This window comes from Pangasianodon hypophthalmus, chromosome 14 (genome assembly GCF_027358585.1).
Source record: "Pangasianodon hypophthalmus isolate fPanHyp1 chromosome 14, fPanHyp1.pri, whole genome shotgun sequence".
Lineage (NCBI taxonomy): Eukaryota > Metazoa > Chordata > Actinopteri > Siluriformes > Pangasiidae > Pangasianodon > Pangasianodon hypophthalmus.
In genome coordinates, this window is record NC_069723.1 from 8,570,298 (window position 1) to 8,589,748 (window position 19,451).

At 39.9% G+C, this 19,451-nt stretch overlaps 1 protein-coding gene across 1 annotated transcript; it reads left to right on the plus strand.

Annotated features, from left to right (window-relative positions):
• The first annotated feature begins 2,576 nt into the window (after nt 1-2,576).
• Nucleotides 2,577-16,346, plus strand: ppp2r1bb (protein phosphatase 2, regulatory subunit A, beta b). The gene is made up of 15 exons (XM_026924514.3): nt 2,577-2,720; nt 5,128-5,218; nt 5,379-5,479; nt 5,735-5,967; nt 6,091-6,238; nt 6,602-6,757; nt 7,631-7,745; nt 7,863-7,933; nt 9,634-9,768; nt 11,146-11,319; nt 11,812-11,872; nt 13,424-13,578; nt 14,622-14,764; nt 14,841-14,932; nt 15,024-16,346. The coding sequence occupies exons 1-15, from the start codon at nt 2,643-2,645 to the stop codon at nt 15,038-15,040; spliced, it is 1,770 nt and encodes a 589-aa protein (XP_026780315.1). The 5' UTR covers nt 2,577-2,642; the 3' UTR covers nt 15,041-16,346.
• The last annotated feature ends 3,105 nt before the right edge of the window (nt 16,347-19,451 follow it).

A 19,451-nucleotide genomic window follows, 5' to 3' on the forward strand; every position in this document is an offset into this window, starting at 1 on the left:
AACCATATAATATTTTCTTTATCACAATGTCTGGTTTACTGTGCATCAGTGCAGTTAATTTTAAGACCACAACTGTACACAGAGAATGGCATTATGCATTACTGAAAGGCCTTTTTAGTATATCTGAAGTATATTTTGTTATATTTCAGTATATCTGATTTCCTAAGTGTATGAGAAGAATATTAGTTGTGATATTAATATTCTACCTGGAAGATTAGGCCTTAAGAAAGAAAGAAAGTGTTGTAACTTACAGTACAGTAGTGAAACACTAAGAAAAGTTTAAAAAGGATTCTTCTTACACATAACTGAGAGAGAGAGTTACTATATATAAGGGTTTTTGATAGACAATTCCCACTGTTAGATAATTCCCACTGTTTATTTGAAAAAGTTTCAATTTTTATTACACTTCCTATATTCCTGTCTCCTCCATCTCCATCTTGCACAAGCACACTACCCTTTTCCTGCCTAGGCTCATAAATATGCATATGCAGATTTTACAATGGTTTAAATAATTAGTAGGAGAGATCTAAAACTATATTGGACTAGTAAGAATTTTTGATGTCTGAAATTATATTTTGGCTCTCTAGAACTTTGTTTAGGAATTTTTTTTAAAGCATTTATGACTAATTATATTATAATTGTTAAATATCTTAAAAGAAATTGACAATATGTAAAAAAAAAAAAAAAAAAAACTTACTTGTCAAAAGGTAATAAAAGATATCTATATTTAACAAATGTTTTTAAATAGTTGTAAATGCATTTAGTTGATTTTGTACTTTTAGATACACTACATGGCCAAAGGTTTGTGGACAGCTGACCATCACACCCATATGTGGTTTTTCCCCAAACTGTTGCCACAAAGTTGGAAGCATGCAATCGTATAGAATGTCTGTATGCTGTAGCTTTAAAACTGATGTTCCAGCATGACGATGCTCCTGTGCACAAAGTGAGCTCCATGAAGACATTGTTTGCCACGTTGGTGTGCAAAAACTCGAGTGACCTGCACAGAGCCCTGACCTCAACCCCACTGAAGACCTTTGAGATGAACTGGAATGCCGACTGCACCCCAGACCTCCTCACCCAACATCAGTGCCTGACCTCACTAATGCTCTTGTGGCTGAATGAGCACAAATCCACACAGCCACGCTCCAGAATCAAGCGGAAAGCCTTCCCAGAAGAGTGGAGGGTATTATAACAGCAAAGGGAGGACTAAATCTGAAATGGGATGTTCAACAAGCACATATTGGTTTGATTGGTCAGGTGACCACATATTTTTGGCCATATAGTGTATATATATATAATGTATTTATGACTAGTTAAGACATATTTTTACATATCTAAAACTACATTTTAGAGCTCTATAACCAAAGATATCTTGAATACATATTAGGGATGAGTCATAATTATATTCGAGATATTTTGTATTTTTAATACTAAAAATGTAATTGCTGATATCTTCAATTTGTCTTCTGACTAGTAAAAATTTAAATAGTAGAGATCTCAAAACAGAATTTCTACTAGAAAAATGGGGGGCTTAGCGGTTAGCACTCTTGCCTCGCACCTCCGGGGTTGGGGGTTTGAATCCCACCTCCACCCTGTGTGTGTGGAGTTTACATGTTCTCCCAGTGCTTCGGGGGTTTCCTCCGGGTACTCTGGTTTCCTCCCCCAGTCCAAAGACATGCACTGTAGGCTGATTGGCATTTCCAAATTGTCTGTAGTGTGCGATTGTGCCCTGCGATGGCTTGGTTTCCCGTCCAGGGTGTCCCCTGCCTTGTGCCCTGAGTCTAAATTTGGGATGTCTTTATGTTTGATATATACAAGCTGGCTTATGATGCATGTGCAAAGTTCCCTCCAGTTCCGACCTGCCACCCCTGGCACAGCTCTTGTGGATGACTATTACAGATTGTTTTTGTCCACTGACAAACAACCCTTTTTTTTATTTTTAACAAAACATCCTACCCATTTTCACTTTATAAATTCTTATGAGAATGTCATTTTGTTATAGGAAAAGTAAGCAGTTTCTACAAATGTTTGAAGAAGGAATTAATGTTTATTTTATGCAATAATTTATTGCCCATTCTTTTATAGGGTGCCAATAATTCTGGAGTGGGTTGTTGATGTTTTGCAACCTTGCATCCAACCAGTCACAAAATATTTGACATTTCAAGCACTATTTAGTTTTCTTATGTACTCGATGAGAACGTGAAATGGTAAAGGAGGAAATTTATCCTGTTCAACATGACAACATTAAACATTTCACAGTATAGGTCCATAAAAGGTAACAGATTTTTTTTTTTTTTTTTTAAGCTCAGTTACCTGAACATCTATTTTATGGGCTTAGGACAAAGCTGCTGTTTGTTCTTTGTTGTTGCTCCTAGCTATGTTGCTACCTATTTATAATGTAAACATCAGCAATTAATTTATTGCTCTCATGAAGAAATAAGTATACCTAGTCAGGTAAGGAAAAATATTCTGAACTACTTTTTTATTTAAAAAATATGGAATTCTAAATGAATCATTTTTCTATCCAGCATTTGGTATAAAGCTCTTTTAATTTGGCGGGGTTTCTTTCCCAGACCACTGCTGAGCAGGGTTGAAGTTGCGCATGCGCAGTAGAAGCGGAACCAAGCCTAAAATCCAAAATGGCCGGAGCCGAAGGAGACGATTCGCTGTATCCTATTGCAGTTTTAATCGACGAATTAAGGAATGAGGATGTCCAGGTATAAGAGAAACAGATATATAACATTGTATAATAACACTTATGAAGAAATTCAGCTTTTAAAAATTGTTGTTTAAGATAGAGAAACGGTTACTAATGTTAGCTAGCTAACGCTACTAGGGCTAGTTAGTTAGCATTGAAAAGCCCGGCGTCTGTGTGTTTAGCTTAAATATTATAAAAAGCGCCTTGGCTATAAACTGTGGGATACACCAGTCCCGTTGCGCTTCTCAGTAATAGTTAAATTAGTTTTTTTTCGAGGTTTGTTGTGTTTTCGCATTTTATGTCAAGATTTCAAACCATTCAGCTAGCTAGCTGTTTATTATGTTTCCGTGTGAGCGCTATGCTAAGCTGTTAGCCGGTTACTCAGCTGGAATGGAGCTAATCTGTGACAGATTTAAAGCAGGGCTAATTAGCTAACATCACACTGATGTCTGAATCGGGTTATTCTGGATTAAAACGGATTTCATCACTTACATTCCGACAAATCCAGGCCCTTTCCGAGCCAATCCTAGCATCAGGGGCGGGATTTACCTGAATCCACAATACAATTATGGCAAAGGTGTGAGACTGTAGTCAGGATACTTCCTTAGGCTCATTCTCATGGAGATTAGGATTACAAAATATGATCATCACTAACAGGTATCGTCAATCCTGAAGACCACAAGGAATATAGATGTGGTAATTCATTCGTTTTTCAGTAAGCGCTTTAGTCTTGGCCCTGGTCAGGATCTAGGTGGATCCACAGGAATCCCAGGAACACCCTGGATCACTATTCACACACACACACACACACACACACACATTCAGCTAGGGCACAGGTGAAGTATTTCAACTCAGGAAGGTCTGTTCATTAGCTGATTAGTTAAATAAGGTGTGTTGCAAGCAGAGAAAGCACATAAATGTGATACCCAGGCCTGCTCCAGGACCAGGGCTGGGAACCTGTGACCTATACTGCATTCACGATATCTGGGAACTTTGCTGCTTTCACACGGCTGAGAAGTAAAATAAATACCCAAACAGTCTCTCGTCGCTGTCTACAAAGCTGGAATTAAAGAGTTGTTTAGTGAGTAAGTGGATGTGATAATTCACTGTGAATAGCCCTGGAAATTACATAAGAGCAATCTGATTAAAAAAACTTGCAGAAAGCGAATTTCAATTATCAAAGTATCACGCAGTATTCAGTGATTTTAAATAGGAACATAAACAGAAAGACGGCTTAAAAACCTTAAATCTCGCTGTAATTTCTTGTTCTTACTTTTCACTATGGGTGCCACCATGTTGAAGTGGCATCTCAGATTCGCAGCTCAGAGAATTCGGAGCTTTCAAAAAACTCTGATATTCTGAGTAGAAATTATGAATTGGTGCTCAAACGGATCTTACCTGCCGGGAAGCCAAAGTTCCCACTTGGTCATGAACGCAGCACTAGGGGCAGTTTAGTGCAGCCAGGTGGGAGAAACGCCGCACTGACAGTCACCTGAGTTCAGGATTGAAGCAGGGATCCTGGAGCTTTAATGTGAAAACGCTACCCTCTGCACCACTGTGCTGCTCTATTTGCAAAATGCTGAAGCTAAGTGCTGTCTTAATTCTGAGAGGGGAAAGAGAGAGAGAGAGAGAGAGAGAGAGAGAGAGACACTACTAAGGCACCAGTATAATTTTTCTTCTTCCCCGCTACTGATGTTAGGGCACTGAGTATGGGCTAATACTGATCCAGGATTCACCTGCACGTAGTAATCAAGACAAGCTGCAGTTGCCACGTTTTGTGAAGACAGATTTAAAATCAATTGTCCTGTTTTGCTGTGCAAGATATGTGGTGTGAGGAAACAGCTAACAGTAAACAGCATAAAATGTCATTAGATCAGAAACTATCAAATCTGACACTGCTCTAGTGTGCAGATTTCCCCTGGTATTGAGTCCCCCCTCTCCTGCACATTTCAGTGTTTTCCCTACGCTAACACACCCACTTCAGCTCTGAAACGGTTGCTAATTAGTTGATTCGTGGGGGTTGGAAGCAGGCACCTCCAGGACCAGAGTTGAGATTCTGTGCTGTCATGTTTCAGGCCTGATATGGGTTTGAGAAAAGTGTTTTTTGTGTAGCTGTGCCATTTCATGGGATACAGGTAAAGAGCTTTCTTGCACCGAGGCTTCACAGTGCAGTTTGGGCCGTGTTTTCCAGAAATAATCATATCTGGGGAGAATAAAAAGGCATTTTGCTTCTCAAAAAAAAAAAAAAAGAGCAAGTGTAATCAGGGAGAAACTTTCCCATGTTAATTATCCTATTGCATGTCATAAATAATTTTTTTTTTAATATGAGCCTACAAAGAATTGGAGAGAAGGATAGACTGTATATCCCATGTCTTGAAGTTTTGTATGGAGTCTGATTTAAAGTCTCACATTCTTTGTATCTGCAGTTGCGCTTGAACAGCATCAAAAAGCTTTCTACTATCGCCTTGGCCCTGGGTGTTGAGAGGACACGCACAGAGCTCCTACCCTTCCTTACTGGTATGTCGTTTTTTTTCTCCGCGCTGAGATTTTTGGTCTTCGTTACCTACATAATGTATGTAACTAAGGCTGGACTAATGAAAATGCTTTAGGAAATTTCGCTAGCTCAGTAGTAATCAGTGCCTGACATGCTAAAGCATTCTCCTCTGTTTTCATGCAGACACTATTTACGATGAGGATGAGGTGCTTCTTGCCCTGGCTGAGCAGCTGGGGAACTTCACCATGCTGGTCGGAGGGCCGGAGTATGTGCACTGCCTCCTGGTAAGACTTTTAACCTGTGACACTGAAAAGAATGGTTAAACTGAATCTGTAAAATGCCAAATATAAAAATATTAATATGAAGCAAAAGTAAATAAACAGGATTTAAAATTACTCTGTTTAATGGTCTGTCAGTTATCTAATAAGCTGCTAGAACTTTTTTTATGATTTATTTAAAATTAGTAAACAAAGGAACAATGGTGCCTCCTGTCAGTCAGTATGTCTCTTTAATTCAGTACACCGCTTGCTTTTCCCCAGCCACCGCTGGAGAGCCTGGCCACTGTGGAGGAGACGGTGGTTCGAGACAAAGCTGTGGAGTCACTGCGCAAGATCTCTCAGGAGCACTCACCTGTAGACCTAGAGGTGCACTTCGAGCCCCTGGTGAAACGACTGGCCAGCGGCGACTGGTTCACATCACGCACCTCTGCCTGTGGCCTGTTCAGCGTCTGCTACCCACGTGTCTCCAGCTCTGTCAAGGCCGAGATCCGCCAGTGAGCACCCCCCATGTTTACTCATTGCATTTATGCGTGACGAAATCATGCCTTTCTTGCAGTAAGTTTTGATGTTGCGGTATAAACTGAAGGTGTGCTGAGGTACTGGTATCATTTCCATAGGTACTTCCGTACCCTTTGCTCGGATGATACGCCCATGGTGAGACGTGCTGCTGCTTCCAAACTGGGCGAGTTTGCCAAGGTGCTGGAGCTGGACTACGTAAAGAGTGACATCATCCCACTTTTTACGGCACTGGCTTCTGATGAGCAGGTAAACACACATGCTTACACACTTGGGTCGAATGAGCACTAAGGCAAAAATATTACATTACAATATTTTGAATCAATAATTGGGTTTCATTATGCACAATGTATATATTATGGTATTTAAAAAATTTGGTATAAAGGTGTCCAATCATCTGTATGTTACTGTCAGTAACGGTGAAGTTTGTGCAGTTAAAGTCCTGGCGATATCTCGATGTCTTACAAAATTGTTTTGTAACTTAAATTATCTCTATTATTAACATATCATACTCCAGCTCTTCCTTTACACACATCCAACTGTACAGTGTTTTTTTTTTTTTTTTTTTTTAAATATAAATTAAACAGTGTTGTGTCCTCTGCTATATTTTAGGACTCTGTGCGGCTTCTAGCAGTCGAAGCTTGCGTCAGCATCGCCACCCTGCTGCTCCAGGAAGACTTGGAGGGTCTTGTGATGCCCACGTTGCGCCAGGCTGCTGAGGATAAGTCATGGAGGGTGCGCTACATGGTAGCGGACAAGTTCTCTGAGGTAGGCCCTCAAAACTGTGCTGAAATGTTTGTCTTGTGAGCCAGTAGATACAATAAGCAGCTGACAATTATTAAGAAGCGGTCCCACCAGATTTATTTATTTATTTATCTATCTATTTATTTATTTATTTTTTTGCTTGGCACACACCTTTGGTGGAACGAACAAACTTTACTCCTACATTCCCTCCAAAATCAGACCCACCAGAACCAACATGCTGTTGTTGCATGCAACTCGATGGTATCATGTAATCGGTCAGTCTACATGCTACAGAAAAGGCTGGCTGGATCTGAGTGGAGGAAATTGAAATGGCTTATTTCTTTGTAAAGAGGTGGAATGTGCTTTTTTTTTGTCTTTAAAAATAGTATAAAAAAATATTTTGCATTTCTGTATCAAGAGATCAAAAGTGCATGGTAGGACGTGCTGCGTCTCATTTAATATTTTCTTTGTCAGTGTGTAGGCTATCATCATTTTCTTAAATGATTTTTAAATATAGTGTGTATTTTGTGTGCCTATTGGGGCAGATAAGTATGATTTGATCAATTATTATACTTCATTGATGCTTAGATCTATACATCACTACAAGTAAGTGAACTGATCAACAGTAAATCTTTCTCTGCAGTTGTAGGCAGTGCCACATTTTGCCGCTATTATATAAATTCAAACATTTCTGCAGAATACCATTAAATATCAGTTGAACCAGTACATGTTCATTATGCTGTTAACATGGTGCCGTCTCGTCCACTTGCGTATGCTAGGTGTTTTTGTGGTTAGGATTATCATGATAGCAAAGTTGGGAACTCTGACAGTTAACACTGAGTGAAATAACTCTCTTTTTGTGGTGTTTTTCTTTCTTTTTTTTCTTTCTTTTTTAAGTTGCAAAAAGCAGTGGGTCCAGAAATCACCAAGAACGATCTGGTCCCAGCATTTCAGAGTTTACTGAAAGATTGTGAGGCAGAGGTGCGGGCTGCAGCTGCAAATAAGGTGAAAGGTAAGTGAGACTGTCCTCTTGTGCCAAATACCAGGCAAGAAGCAAAAATAATAGAGAGAAATACCCTGTTTGGGATACATACTTATGTTTTTTTTTTTTTTTTTTCCCCTTACACAGAATTCTGTGAAAATTTGCCAGAAGACAACCGGGAGAATATGATCATGAATCATGTCCTGCCTTGTGTCAAGGTAAACTGCTTTCAGTGTTTCTTTTATTGTATTAGTGTCAGATGGGCTGCATGATGTAACTTTTTAAGCATCAAAGCCTATAAAACAAATCGCATGAGGTCACAGCATGTGAAAGAGCAGGGTTGTGTAAGGCTAAATCCCTGGTGTAAGCAAGTGTTTTCTCTAGTTCATGTTTTTTTCCACTTCAGACGTGTTTTACATGTTTACTGCATTTCCCCTCCTCTCTCCCACATCTGACCGCTTCGAGGTCAACTAGTTATTACTAGGCCACAGTGTTCATGTTCCCTGGCGTCCCTGGGCAGCAGGGGTCACTGTTGATACTGCATTACTAAATATTACCGTCTAATTTCCAAGTTCAGGCTGCTACGCTGTACGTCCTCAGACTGGAATCAGGTTTTTAGTAGAGTATTAGACTGACTTGCTTAATCTGTCAGTCAGTGGAAACCTTGGCTACAGCAGAAGTTAAGAAAACCCTGAGCTCTGATTTCAAATAAGTTCCAATCATTGTTTCTGTAATCTGTAAAATATGAGCCTGTATAATCTTTCTTCAGCAAAAACAGCAACATCTTCATTTCAGTCAAAATGCTGCTTTTTTTTATTTAACAGACGATACAACGTGCCCTTTCGCATCAAGCTTTGCTGTACACTCCTTATTTGATGGACAGCTAAGTTCCTCCTACTGTTCTGAAAGGCGCTGAAGGCTCAGGGCTTTCCATAGTGTTTCAGTTCACTCTCGGCTGCAGTTTTGATGAAATGTAGCGAGGTCTTAACGCTGTTCGCTGCTGCGTGGCATAACAAATTCAACACTCTTTTCTACAATGCTCTGGGAGTCGCAAGAACTGTGAATTCTGTCAAATTTAAAACTGCCATTAAAATTTTATTTGACACTGAGATATATATATATATATATATATATATATATATATATATATATATATATATATATATATATATATATATATATATATATATATATATATATTCACATTAATTCATGACAAGTGAGTAGTCAAAAAAAGTCTCTAAAACAAAGGTGTTTGACATGCATGACTAGCGCTTTGAATTATAATTTCTGTGCCACTTACATATCCTGATAAAATGGATAGTTTTTTTTTTTTTTTTATGGCCTGTCAGCTTACGGTAGGATGAATTGGGCTCTCCTTTTTGTGCTGGATTAATTGACAATAAGCTAAGACAGAATAGTCTTAACAGAAGCAGTAGATGCATTACATTTTTTTTTTGCTGGAGATATGGGATGTGTTTTTGGTCACAGTTAGCCTGAAGGCTCAGCTGCCTGATGTTTGATATCTATTAGCTTGCTTATGTAAGAGTGAATCTTTCCTATTCTAAACAGATTCCAGCTTAGCTTGTCATCAAAGCCGATAAGCAGTCAACTTTAGCCCCTATGCTGCTTGGTGAAACATGACCAGTAGGCTAGACTTCCTGGTTTGAACTCCTGATTGTTTTTCCCTCTTCAACATAGCGCTAATGGAGATTAGTTATTTTTCCCCCCTGTGTCCAATCCTGCTCTTACATGTTTTCCAAGTAATGTTGTGATTTGCAATGAAAGGTTGTCAAGTGTTATGTCAGGATGTGCTCTTCAGCTAGAAGGTAATCAACATGTCTCTGATTAGAACCACTTGAGAATGAATTGGCTAATTTGTTTTCTCCTCATCTCTCTCCTCATGCTTGTCCAAAAGGAGCTGGTGTCAGACACAAATCAGCATGTGAAGTCTGCCCTGGCCTCTGTCATCATGGGCCTCTCCACTATCCTGGGCAAGGACAACACTGTGGAGCATCTGCTCCCCCTTTTCCTGGCCCAGCTGAAGGACGAGGTAGTACACTGGGCCCTCTGCCCACTCTCTGTCTCCATCTTCCGCATGTATTGCGAGCACATGTAGGCTCTGTTTTCTCCCATAAGCCCCTTTATATTAATTTAATTAATGTAATTTAACAGTCATTAAAATTAAGGTTGTGCAGTGAAATTCCAAGACATTTGGCACAGCAGATGTTTATTGAAGGTACTGAAAGAAGCTAATACGTTACTGCTTTCATGACTATCTTTATTGTAATTTAACAGTGTGTCATTTTAAAAATTAATACTAATTATTTATCAAAGAATAGCATGAAAGAGGTCTGGAAAGTAATTTTAGAGCTGAAGGAGCTGTTGGCCATTTGTACTGAGGGCAACAGTAACTTCATCAAATAAATTGCACAGTATGGAGCGTCAGTTGTGAAACAGTCACCGGCAGCCTCGGAAAGCGGTGTAAGTGTAGAAAAAGTCTGTTTGGAGGTTTAATGACTGTTCTCATCCCTAATGCTCCTGATCGATGTAACCTTAATTACCTCTTGGCTCCTGAATTAGTCTTAGCGACAAGCATTACACTTTGAGGAATATCACGGTCAAAGAATTTGTTGCACGTAAGAAATTGACACAGAATGAAATTTTTTTTTTTCCTTCCTTTTGAAACTGCATTGAACTTTGACCCTGTTGTGAAGTTGGTTGATTGCCAAAATCAAAACATTTAGAAGAGGTCCTTTCCAAAAGCCTGCCTCCTATGTTTGTGTTTTACTCTGTTTTATTGGCTTACTCTTGAATGTCAAACATTTGCTCTGAAAATGTTTAGACCTGGAGTCCACAAATTCTGTCCTGCAGCATGTTTCCATTGGCTGCTTATGTCCAACCTCGTGTTTGGCAAACTGAAGTGATGTCTGGGTTTGAGTCACTCATCACAATATCACGTTTGGTAGCAAGTCATCCGAGGTCTGGCAAATATACGCAAGAGCTGCAACAAAATCTGGAGTTGAGTCCTCAAGCAGCCTTTTAAGGAAATATTAAGGCCTTTTTGGTTTTGTTTAGCAGACGACTACACACATTTTGTCACTTTGGATAAAAAGAGGAATGTTTTAAAGCTCCTACATGTAAGAAGTATGTTTAGTTGTATTCTCTAATATACAAGCCATATTTCATGAGTAAACCATGTGGCTTGCTACCACATCCACATGTTCTGATATTTATATCTTAGCCTAAATATAGGACAAAATAGAAAAAAATGTTATGAGCCGTGTGGTGTTTGACTAAAACTTTTTTTTTTTTTTAAATTTCTAAAATAATAATCCATATATTGTCTCGCGTACAGGATTTTTGTTTATCAGGATACCATGCTGTTTAAACTGGGTGATGTAAAAAATTCTTGCATGTGTGCCTACAGTGTCCTGAAGTGCGTCTGAATATCATCTCCAACCTGGACTGTGTGAACGAGGTGATAGGCATTCGCCAGCTTTCTCAGTCTCTGCTGCCCGCTATTGTGGAACTGGCAGAAGATGCCAAATGGCGGGTGCGTCTGGCCATCATTGAGTACATGCCGCTGCTGGCAGGCCAGCTGGTGAGTTCATCCCACCTTTCACACCTGTGCTGCAGAGTAAATTTGAACATGAACCAGAATTGCTTCAAACATGTTAGTCCAGTGTTTTTTCAGCTTTACTTCTAGTTGTCTTTTCTCACCACAGTATTTGCTTCCTGTTTGGAGCAACTGATTTGGTTCATTAGCCTTAATCTCTATTCCTTTTAAGTTCTACTCAAGCGGTAGTTTATGTAGATCATGAACTGAACATCGCTGATGGGACAGACACAAACTTTCCTGAAAATGATTAGATTTTCAGCCTGTACTTCCTCAAAAAATCTTTTAATCATGGTGGGAAAAGGTCTATTTTGTTACACAGAAGCAGCGTATCTTTAACTTTGATGTCTGTAGCATATTTGGTATTTCTTGTTCTATGTTTTAGTTTTCTCTTTTTTTAAATTTGGAATGATTAGAACAGCAAGTTGCATAACTTTTTTTGTTTGTTTTTGTTTTTTAAAATTCCCATATTTATAGGGAGTGGAGTTCTTTGATGAGAAGCTGAATTCTCTGTGCATGGCATGGCTGGTAGACCACGGTAAGTCTTGCACTGTGGTAAAAGGCTCAGTTCTCACTGTTGTTAAATGCAAGTTGAAGGTGCAATGTATGAGTACAAGAAAGTTTTACTGTGTGTTTTTTTTTTTTTTTTTTTTTTTTTTTTTTTTTTTTTAATTTGTCAGTTTGTCACTGTGTTTTTTTTTTTTTTTTTTTTTTTAAATATTTGGTGGCGCAGCACTGCCCTAAAATAAGGCAGTGAGAATCTGTCATCTGGTGCAGACCTAATTGGTCGCTAACCACTTGGTGCCCAAAATGCCACTTGTCACCAGTGACAAAATTTATAAATGTAGATTGGAACTGCATTTCTGGACAGGATTATGTTTTACTGTTTGGTGCTGGATTTCCATTGATGTAAAAAAAAAAAAAAATTTAAATAAATAAATCAATAATTTTAGATAATTTAAAAAAAGTGCATTTATTTTGTTGTCAGTTCCAGTAGTGCAGTACTTGTGCCTCTCCTTACTCTTATTTTTTTTGTAGGAAGAGCGTATTGAATCCATAGCCCCATAGTAGACACGTTTCTCACACACTAGCATACTTGGCGCATTACTGATTGGATTACCAAAGAGAGCTGCTGTTTCTTCTGCCTGGATCCTCCCTTTTCCCCACTCCTGCCAAAGAAAGGAGAAAGAGGGCGACGTGCTTCTCGGCAGCTTTCACCCTCTGCACTCTGCGAGGCTGATAAGAATCCTGCAGCACCCAGGAAATGGCAGAGAGCTCTGCCTTTTTCCCCTCAGTCTCTTTCCATTGGAAATGTGTACTGCCCTCTTGCTCTTTTGTTAATTTTCTCATCCTGTTTTGTTTTGGGTTTTTTCTTCTTGTTCTTATTTCTCTTGTCTTGTTTCCCTTTTCTCTCTCTGACACTGCCTCGTACCCCTTTCCCTAACTGCTTTCCTGGCTGCTGTGTGGTCGGCCCACAGGAAAAGCCACTGCTCAGTATGTAGGTCAGCTCGTTGGCCCGGCTTGGCTTCTCTGCTTCAGTAGCTTTGAAGAGCCGCATTGGCTCCATCGCAAGCGTTTTCACAGTGTAGATGTGAATCAAGGTCAAATTTGGATCTGACCTTGATTTCATACACTGTTTTCCTTTCTTTTCTTTTCTTTTTTTTTTCTTTCTCACTTAAATTATTTCTGGTCAGAGTTGCTTATGACTCACTAAACACTGAGATTAATGCTTTACTATTTTGTTCAAAGTTTTGTTTAAGGTCATGTTAATGGATTGATTATCATACTCTACTTTATTTCTGTACACATCACATTCATATGTGCCTGACTGAGTGGTCTGCTCAACATTTTGCAGATTTATGTTGCTTGTATCTGTAAAACAACCAGTTTTCTATGGGCATCCACACAGGACCAGATGGGTTAGATCACAGGAATGTTCCTGTCTGTCAGTCGCAGCAGGCCAGACCTCTTGCATAAGCACAGCAGAGTCAGAGCAGCAGACTGGGCCACAGTTTTCTGCTTCTTCTATATAACAGTTAAAGGCACACTGCTTCACATGTATGTGGTTTTCTGTTTTAACACGCATCAGTTTACGCAATCCGGGAGGCAGCCACCTGTAACCTGATGAAGCTGGTGGAGAAGTTTGGAGCAGAGTGGGCTCAGAACACCATTGTGCCAAAAGTGCTCGGCATGGCTAACGACCCCAACTACCTGCACAGGATGACCACTCTTTTCTGCATCAATGTGAGTTAATGTTTTATCAGGAACAATGCTTATGAAGGAGGCTTTCATTATAAAGTCCCCTCTCCTTATATTTTGGTATTGAGTTTTCAGCTAGTTAGGTTTAATCCTGTCACAATGCTTGTTTTACTATTTTCACAAAATAGTGAAAATAGTTTCACACTATATGGCCAGAAGTTTGTGGACACTTGACCATCACATCCATATGGGCTTGTTGAGCATTCCATTCTATATTTAGTCCCTCTTTACTCTTGCTGTAACCTCCACGCTTCTGGGAAGGCTTTCCACTAGATTTTGAAGCGTGGCTGTGGGTATGTGTGCTTATTCAGCCACAAGAGCATTAGCGAGCTCAGGCACTGATGTTGGGTGAGGAGGCCTGGGGTGCAGTCAGCGTTCCAGTTCATCCTAAAGGTGTTCAGTGGGTTGAGGTCAGGGCTCAGTGCAGGTCACTCAGGTTCTTCCACTCCAGCCTTGACAAACCGTGTATTCATGGCTTCATGCTGGAACAGGTTTGGGGATAGGCTTCTTAGTTCCAGTGAAGGGAAGAATCTTAGGGAAGAATCTAGCATACAAAGACCTCCAGGACAGTTGTGTGCTTCCTACTTTGTGGCAACACTTTGGGGACAGCCCACATATGAGGGTGGTGGTCAGGTGTCTACAAACTTTTGGCCATGTAGAGAACATCGTGGCTGACACATTTTTTTTATGGAAACGTATTGCAAGAATAAACACTGAGAGGCAAATAAATTTCAGCTAAATTACACGTGTCTTAACCTTCAAAAGCAAATTTCCTTTTTAAAGTCATGTCATGTGCCTTCATGACAGTCGGAGCTGTGCAGAGGTCGCGCAGTGGTCTCACATATGTGAAACATTTACGAGACATGAATGTCGTACCCTTTGCAGGGTGGCTAAGATGAGAGATGCAAAGACCATAATTATTATGGATGCTGATTTGAAGCAGTTCAGAACTTCTGTGTTTGCCCCATTTGTGCAGCAAGTAATTTGTTTAAAGGAAACTTGTTCTGTTTCATGTGTGTGTCTGTTAGGCCCTTTCTGAGGCATGTGGGCAGGAGATCACCACCAAGCACATGCTGCCAGTTGTCCTAAAGATGTCCAACGACCAGGTTGCCAACGTGCGCTTCAACGTAGCCAAATGCCTACAGAAAATCGGACCAGTTGTAGACAGCAAGTAAGTTGATTGTAAATCCACTTTCCACTTTACTTTCCTTTGAAAGAAGTCGCACTCACCGCTGTGTGTTTCTCAGCTCCCTGCAGACGGAGGTGAAGCCAGTTTTAGAGAAACTCGCCACAGACCAAGATATAGACGTAAAGTACTTTGCTCAGGAAGCTATAAGTGGTACGTTTCTTGTACTACTCTCCTTGACTACCTATAACTTTTTTTTTCTTCTTCTTTCATCCATCTCACTTCTTTCTGCTTCTCTCCCCAGTTCTTGCCTTGGCCTGAACATCTCTCCTTGGGTTTACCAGAACAACCACGACAAAGCAAGACTTATTACATTCTATTTATTGGTGATTTTGATTGGTTGTCTTAATGTCTGTGTAGCTTGTATTTACTCTCAATGATATTGAATGATCAAAGGGTGCACCGATGCTCGTGCTGTAGATCTCTGCTTCAACCACAGTGACACTGGAATTAGGTAATGCATGATGGATAGTGTGTTCTCCTGGATTCCAACTGCACCACATGTTCGTGTTCTCCTCGCTTTCACTCATAAAATGCCAGCGAGTTGAGATGGGTGTGGCGGCAGCAGGGAAAACTCTAAAATGTGCAGGACTTAAGGACCAGGATTAGACAACATTTATCAAAGCATTTAGCACAAGAACACAGTTCATGTGTTTTCAGTAACATGGTCAATAATTAGATTTTGGAAAATGAATGAACAGCTTGTTGACCATTTTAGTGATTTTGTACTACTGGACCTGTCTTGCATGTGCTTTAGTAAATTAATTCTCTGTAAGTAAAATCCTCCCAGCTACCTCTGTCTTCTTTAAAGAGCTGTTTCTTAGCTAACATCCAGAACACATCCACTTTGAAGCCCGGATTTCACAGACTGGAGCACGTACTCATGCAGTTGATGATGTGAAATGCCAGTTTGTTTGTTTTGGTAGAGCTCTCAGCACGTGGTGCTCCACTATTCAACATGGGACCATCGCAATGTGTAATTTCTCCTGCGACAGATTTCCTCCTTGCATTAGTTTTGCTGGTTTAGTTTTCATTTGTTTTGTTTTGTGCTCCTTTTTCCAGCCATCTGGGTCTTGTGTGCCAGAGATGCCTAGGAATGCACATAGATTTTTAATAGTTTGTATGTTTAGGTTTAATCATGAATTTTTTTTTTTCTTCAGTGGAAGCGTGTGACTGTTAGGTTTCAATGTAAAGAGAAATGCACCTCCTGTATAGCATTGGACAGATGGGAAAGCTTTTTGCTCTCTTGGGTCTGCATGCATTAAGATGATTGAGTACTGATGATGATCACCAGAATGTGAAAGGAAAATACTGTTCAACATCAGCGCTCTTATTAAAGAACGGGTCATGAAAATACTTTATACATAACCACTGGAAGGCTGTTAAGTTCTTTTAAAGGGGACAGTGGGAAAGGATGTATTATTTTACCAGTATAAACGACCATAGCATCGGATCCTACGTAAACCTTTTGTTCATGTTCAGTATCATGAGTACCCCTTTTTAAACTATTTACTGTACTTTTGGAACCAAATAAAGTCAATAAACATGGGTCCTGCCCTTCAAATCATTTGGAGTGTACTCTAGTCTTTGCATGTGTACCCACATTTAAATAATCCCTTGGCAACCTTTGCGTCACTGATTTGATATTCTATATACGTGTTAAAAATTGATGGTTAGTCGAGTGTTTGATGTCCAGATACTGTTACAGTGGATGATCTTATCATCTGCATGTGCTCACACATTTTCGTCACTGAATTTGGCAGGTTGTATTCAACGCATTGTCTAAACCGATCAGATTTCTGCCTTCAGCAGCTCCTCTATTCAGGGATGCTTCTTACACTATTTCAATTACTACAGATTATATAGAATGAAACATTTGTGCACTGATGAAGTCTTAGTGCAAGTAGTGTAGTGAGTGAGTGAGTGAGTGAGTGAGTGAGTGAGTGAGTGAGTGAGTGAGTGAGTGAGTGAGTGAGTGAGTGAGTGAGTGAGTGAGTGAGTGAGTGAGTGAGTGAGTGAGTGAGTGAGTGAGTGAGTGAGTGAGTGAGTGAGTGAGTGAGTGAGTGAGTGAGTGCCCAGCTCACATCAGCAATCTGGCCTTCTACTTCCTGTCAGCTTGGGATGGGCCACCGTGGCCGATTGTTTTCAGATGTTTCTGTCTGCTTCAGCGTTACACAATGATAGCTGTGCTGAGAGTGATTCAGAGACACAAACCTAGATCTGTTAGAAAAGATCTTTGGTTTGCTACTTGTCTGCAGGTTTCAGTCTCCTGCCTTTGTTATGTACCTTTATATATAAGGCAAATCATCTTTTATACCACAAGCTATTATATACCTGAGTAAAACTACCCAAAGAAGTACATGCGTAGCATTTTCGTTCCGCTTGCAGTGTACTGATCAAAGTGTTTCTAATCAGAGTAGGCAACTTACCTTGCTGTCTTCATGCATTATTGTCATATGATGAAGTCAATGTTTTGTGTGATTTTATAGTGTTCATTCTTGCACCGAAAGCAAGAATTTTATTTATTATTCTTTTATTTAAACTTAAATTTATAAATGCAAGCCATTAAAAACAAATTCTTATTTACACTGGTGGCCTGGCAAGCAGCAAAGCCCCGTGAAGAGAAGTAAAGTGTAATCGTTGGCAAATTGCTGTGGTATAAGAGGAATAAAACTCTGGGACATGCTATTATTGTTGTGGATTATTTAACAGCATGACCTGACAGGATTTATTCCTAACATAGTATAAAATATGATGCAATAACATAATCAGATGCCTTGGATTTAAATCCTAGTAAAGATTGTTGAACATAGAAGTATGTGACTGACCTGACCATAATTTATTGTGCCAGGACTCAGAATGTAAACTCTGTTAGGAATTGTCTTGCTTTGCTGCTCACAGAATGGTAGATGGCAGAACAATTTATTTATTTAAGTTTCTCCCTCCTTCCTGTCATTAATCTGAAGCGATAAGGACAGCTCTCTCTACCCATTCCACTGTTTCCCTGCGTCCCTCTTTCCAAAGCATACGTGTTTTCTAACATGCGCATGCTACCTCCCGTCTATTCGAGGATTCCTGTAATTTTAGTTTCTGTGAAAATGTTGCTCATCACAGTAATGTCATGTCCTTTCCCTTTGGCTTCTTTCTCTTCTGACATTAAGGTTAGATTTTATTTGGCCTAATCTCTTGCCAGTTCTTTGTACAGCAGTGATGAAATATGGCACGATCCATCTGACAGGTTTCTCTCTTGTCTTGGTAAAGTGTACCAGTTGGTTTGGTTACTTGCTGGCCTGTTGCCATGGTGAGACAGTTGATGTAAGATTAATTACTGGTGGGGCTGGAGGATGCCGTGTGGAGGTCGATGAGGGACAGAGAGAGAGGGAGAGAGCGAGAGCTTTTTGTAGCACAAGCAATTAAACCAGCGCAGTGGAATTGTGCTTGCATTAAATACTTTGAATAGTGAAATGCTGCTTACAACATTGTGCAATTGGGACGCAGTGGGACGTTAAATCAGAAGTGTTAATGAACGGCACCAAATTTCTATAAGGCTCTTTGGATTCAAGATCATTTACTTGTTTAATTAGAATATACCATTGGGTGCCACTGGAATAGCCAGGAATAGCTAGGACCTGGGGCTTGGATGCAATTATTTGGGCTGCGAGTGATTTGTTCTGGGAACAACTGTTGTAGTTATTGCACCCCCACAGCGCTGAGCACATCAAGCAAGATAAAAGCTCCAGGGAGAGGACAACTTCACTGTTACCTACAGAACAGCGCATGAGATTTCAAATGAACAGAGTTTCAAATGAGCTACAGAGTTTCACACAAAACACTTTTACTGGCATTTACTTCCCAGGTAGCAAACTCTTGTTGGGCAACATCAGCCATTCTGTTGGGCCAACACTGGTTTGTCCATTGGGTCAACGTTGGGCCACCAGATTTTCATCCACCTTTAAATCCACTTTGCCAATGCTGGCCCTCTCATAGATGTTATTTACATCATTTTCATCCTCATCAAATCGTTCAGTGAACCCTATTGCCCTTGTCCAGGGGGTGGAGTCACCCTGGAAGAGACCACTCCCATCAGGATAGAAACGTTTCCTCATAGGATAAAAGTGATCAGTCAAAATGACATTGAATTGATTTGCAGTCTCACACCTCTTTAGGTGGACTTGAACCATGGCACCTCTGACAGTGTAACAGAGCCACCAGTTTTTCCTTTAATTGTCACCCCTCTGTTTGTTGTTTACCTTGTAACACTTTCAGATCTTTCCAGTGGAAAACTAGTCCTATCTCTCAAGAGACACATTATACAGTTTACGAACACCTTTGAAGAATTCACAAATAGGTGTTTTGGATAAATGTTTGTTGATGCCCCAACAACTGCCCTTATACTTCATTACGTAAGTTTGAAGTAAACATGTTTACCGTTCTTCTCATTACAGGGTAACGTATCAGAATGATCTTGGGGGTAATTGCACTACAAATGTGGTAAATAGAGATAAAATCTCATTGGGTTAGCTTGTACAGAATCGCTAGGTGTCTAAGTTATGCTACCCACATACACTGTTTCATGTTAGTTAGATTTGACAATAGAAACAATTCTATAAATATTTGACTTATTTGAAACAGTGCAGGTGATGTTAGATATGAGAATTTGTCATTCCACCTG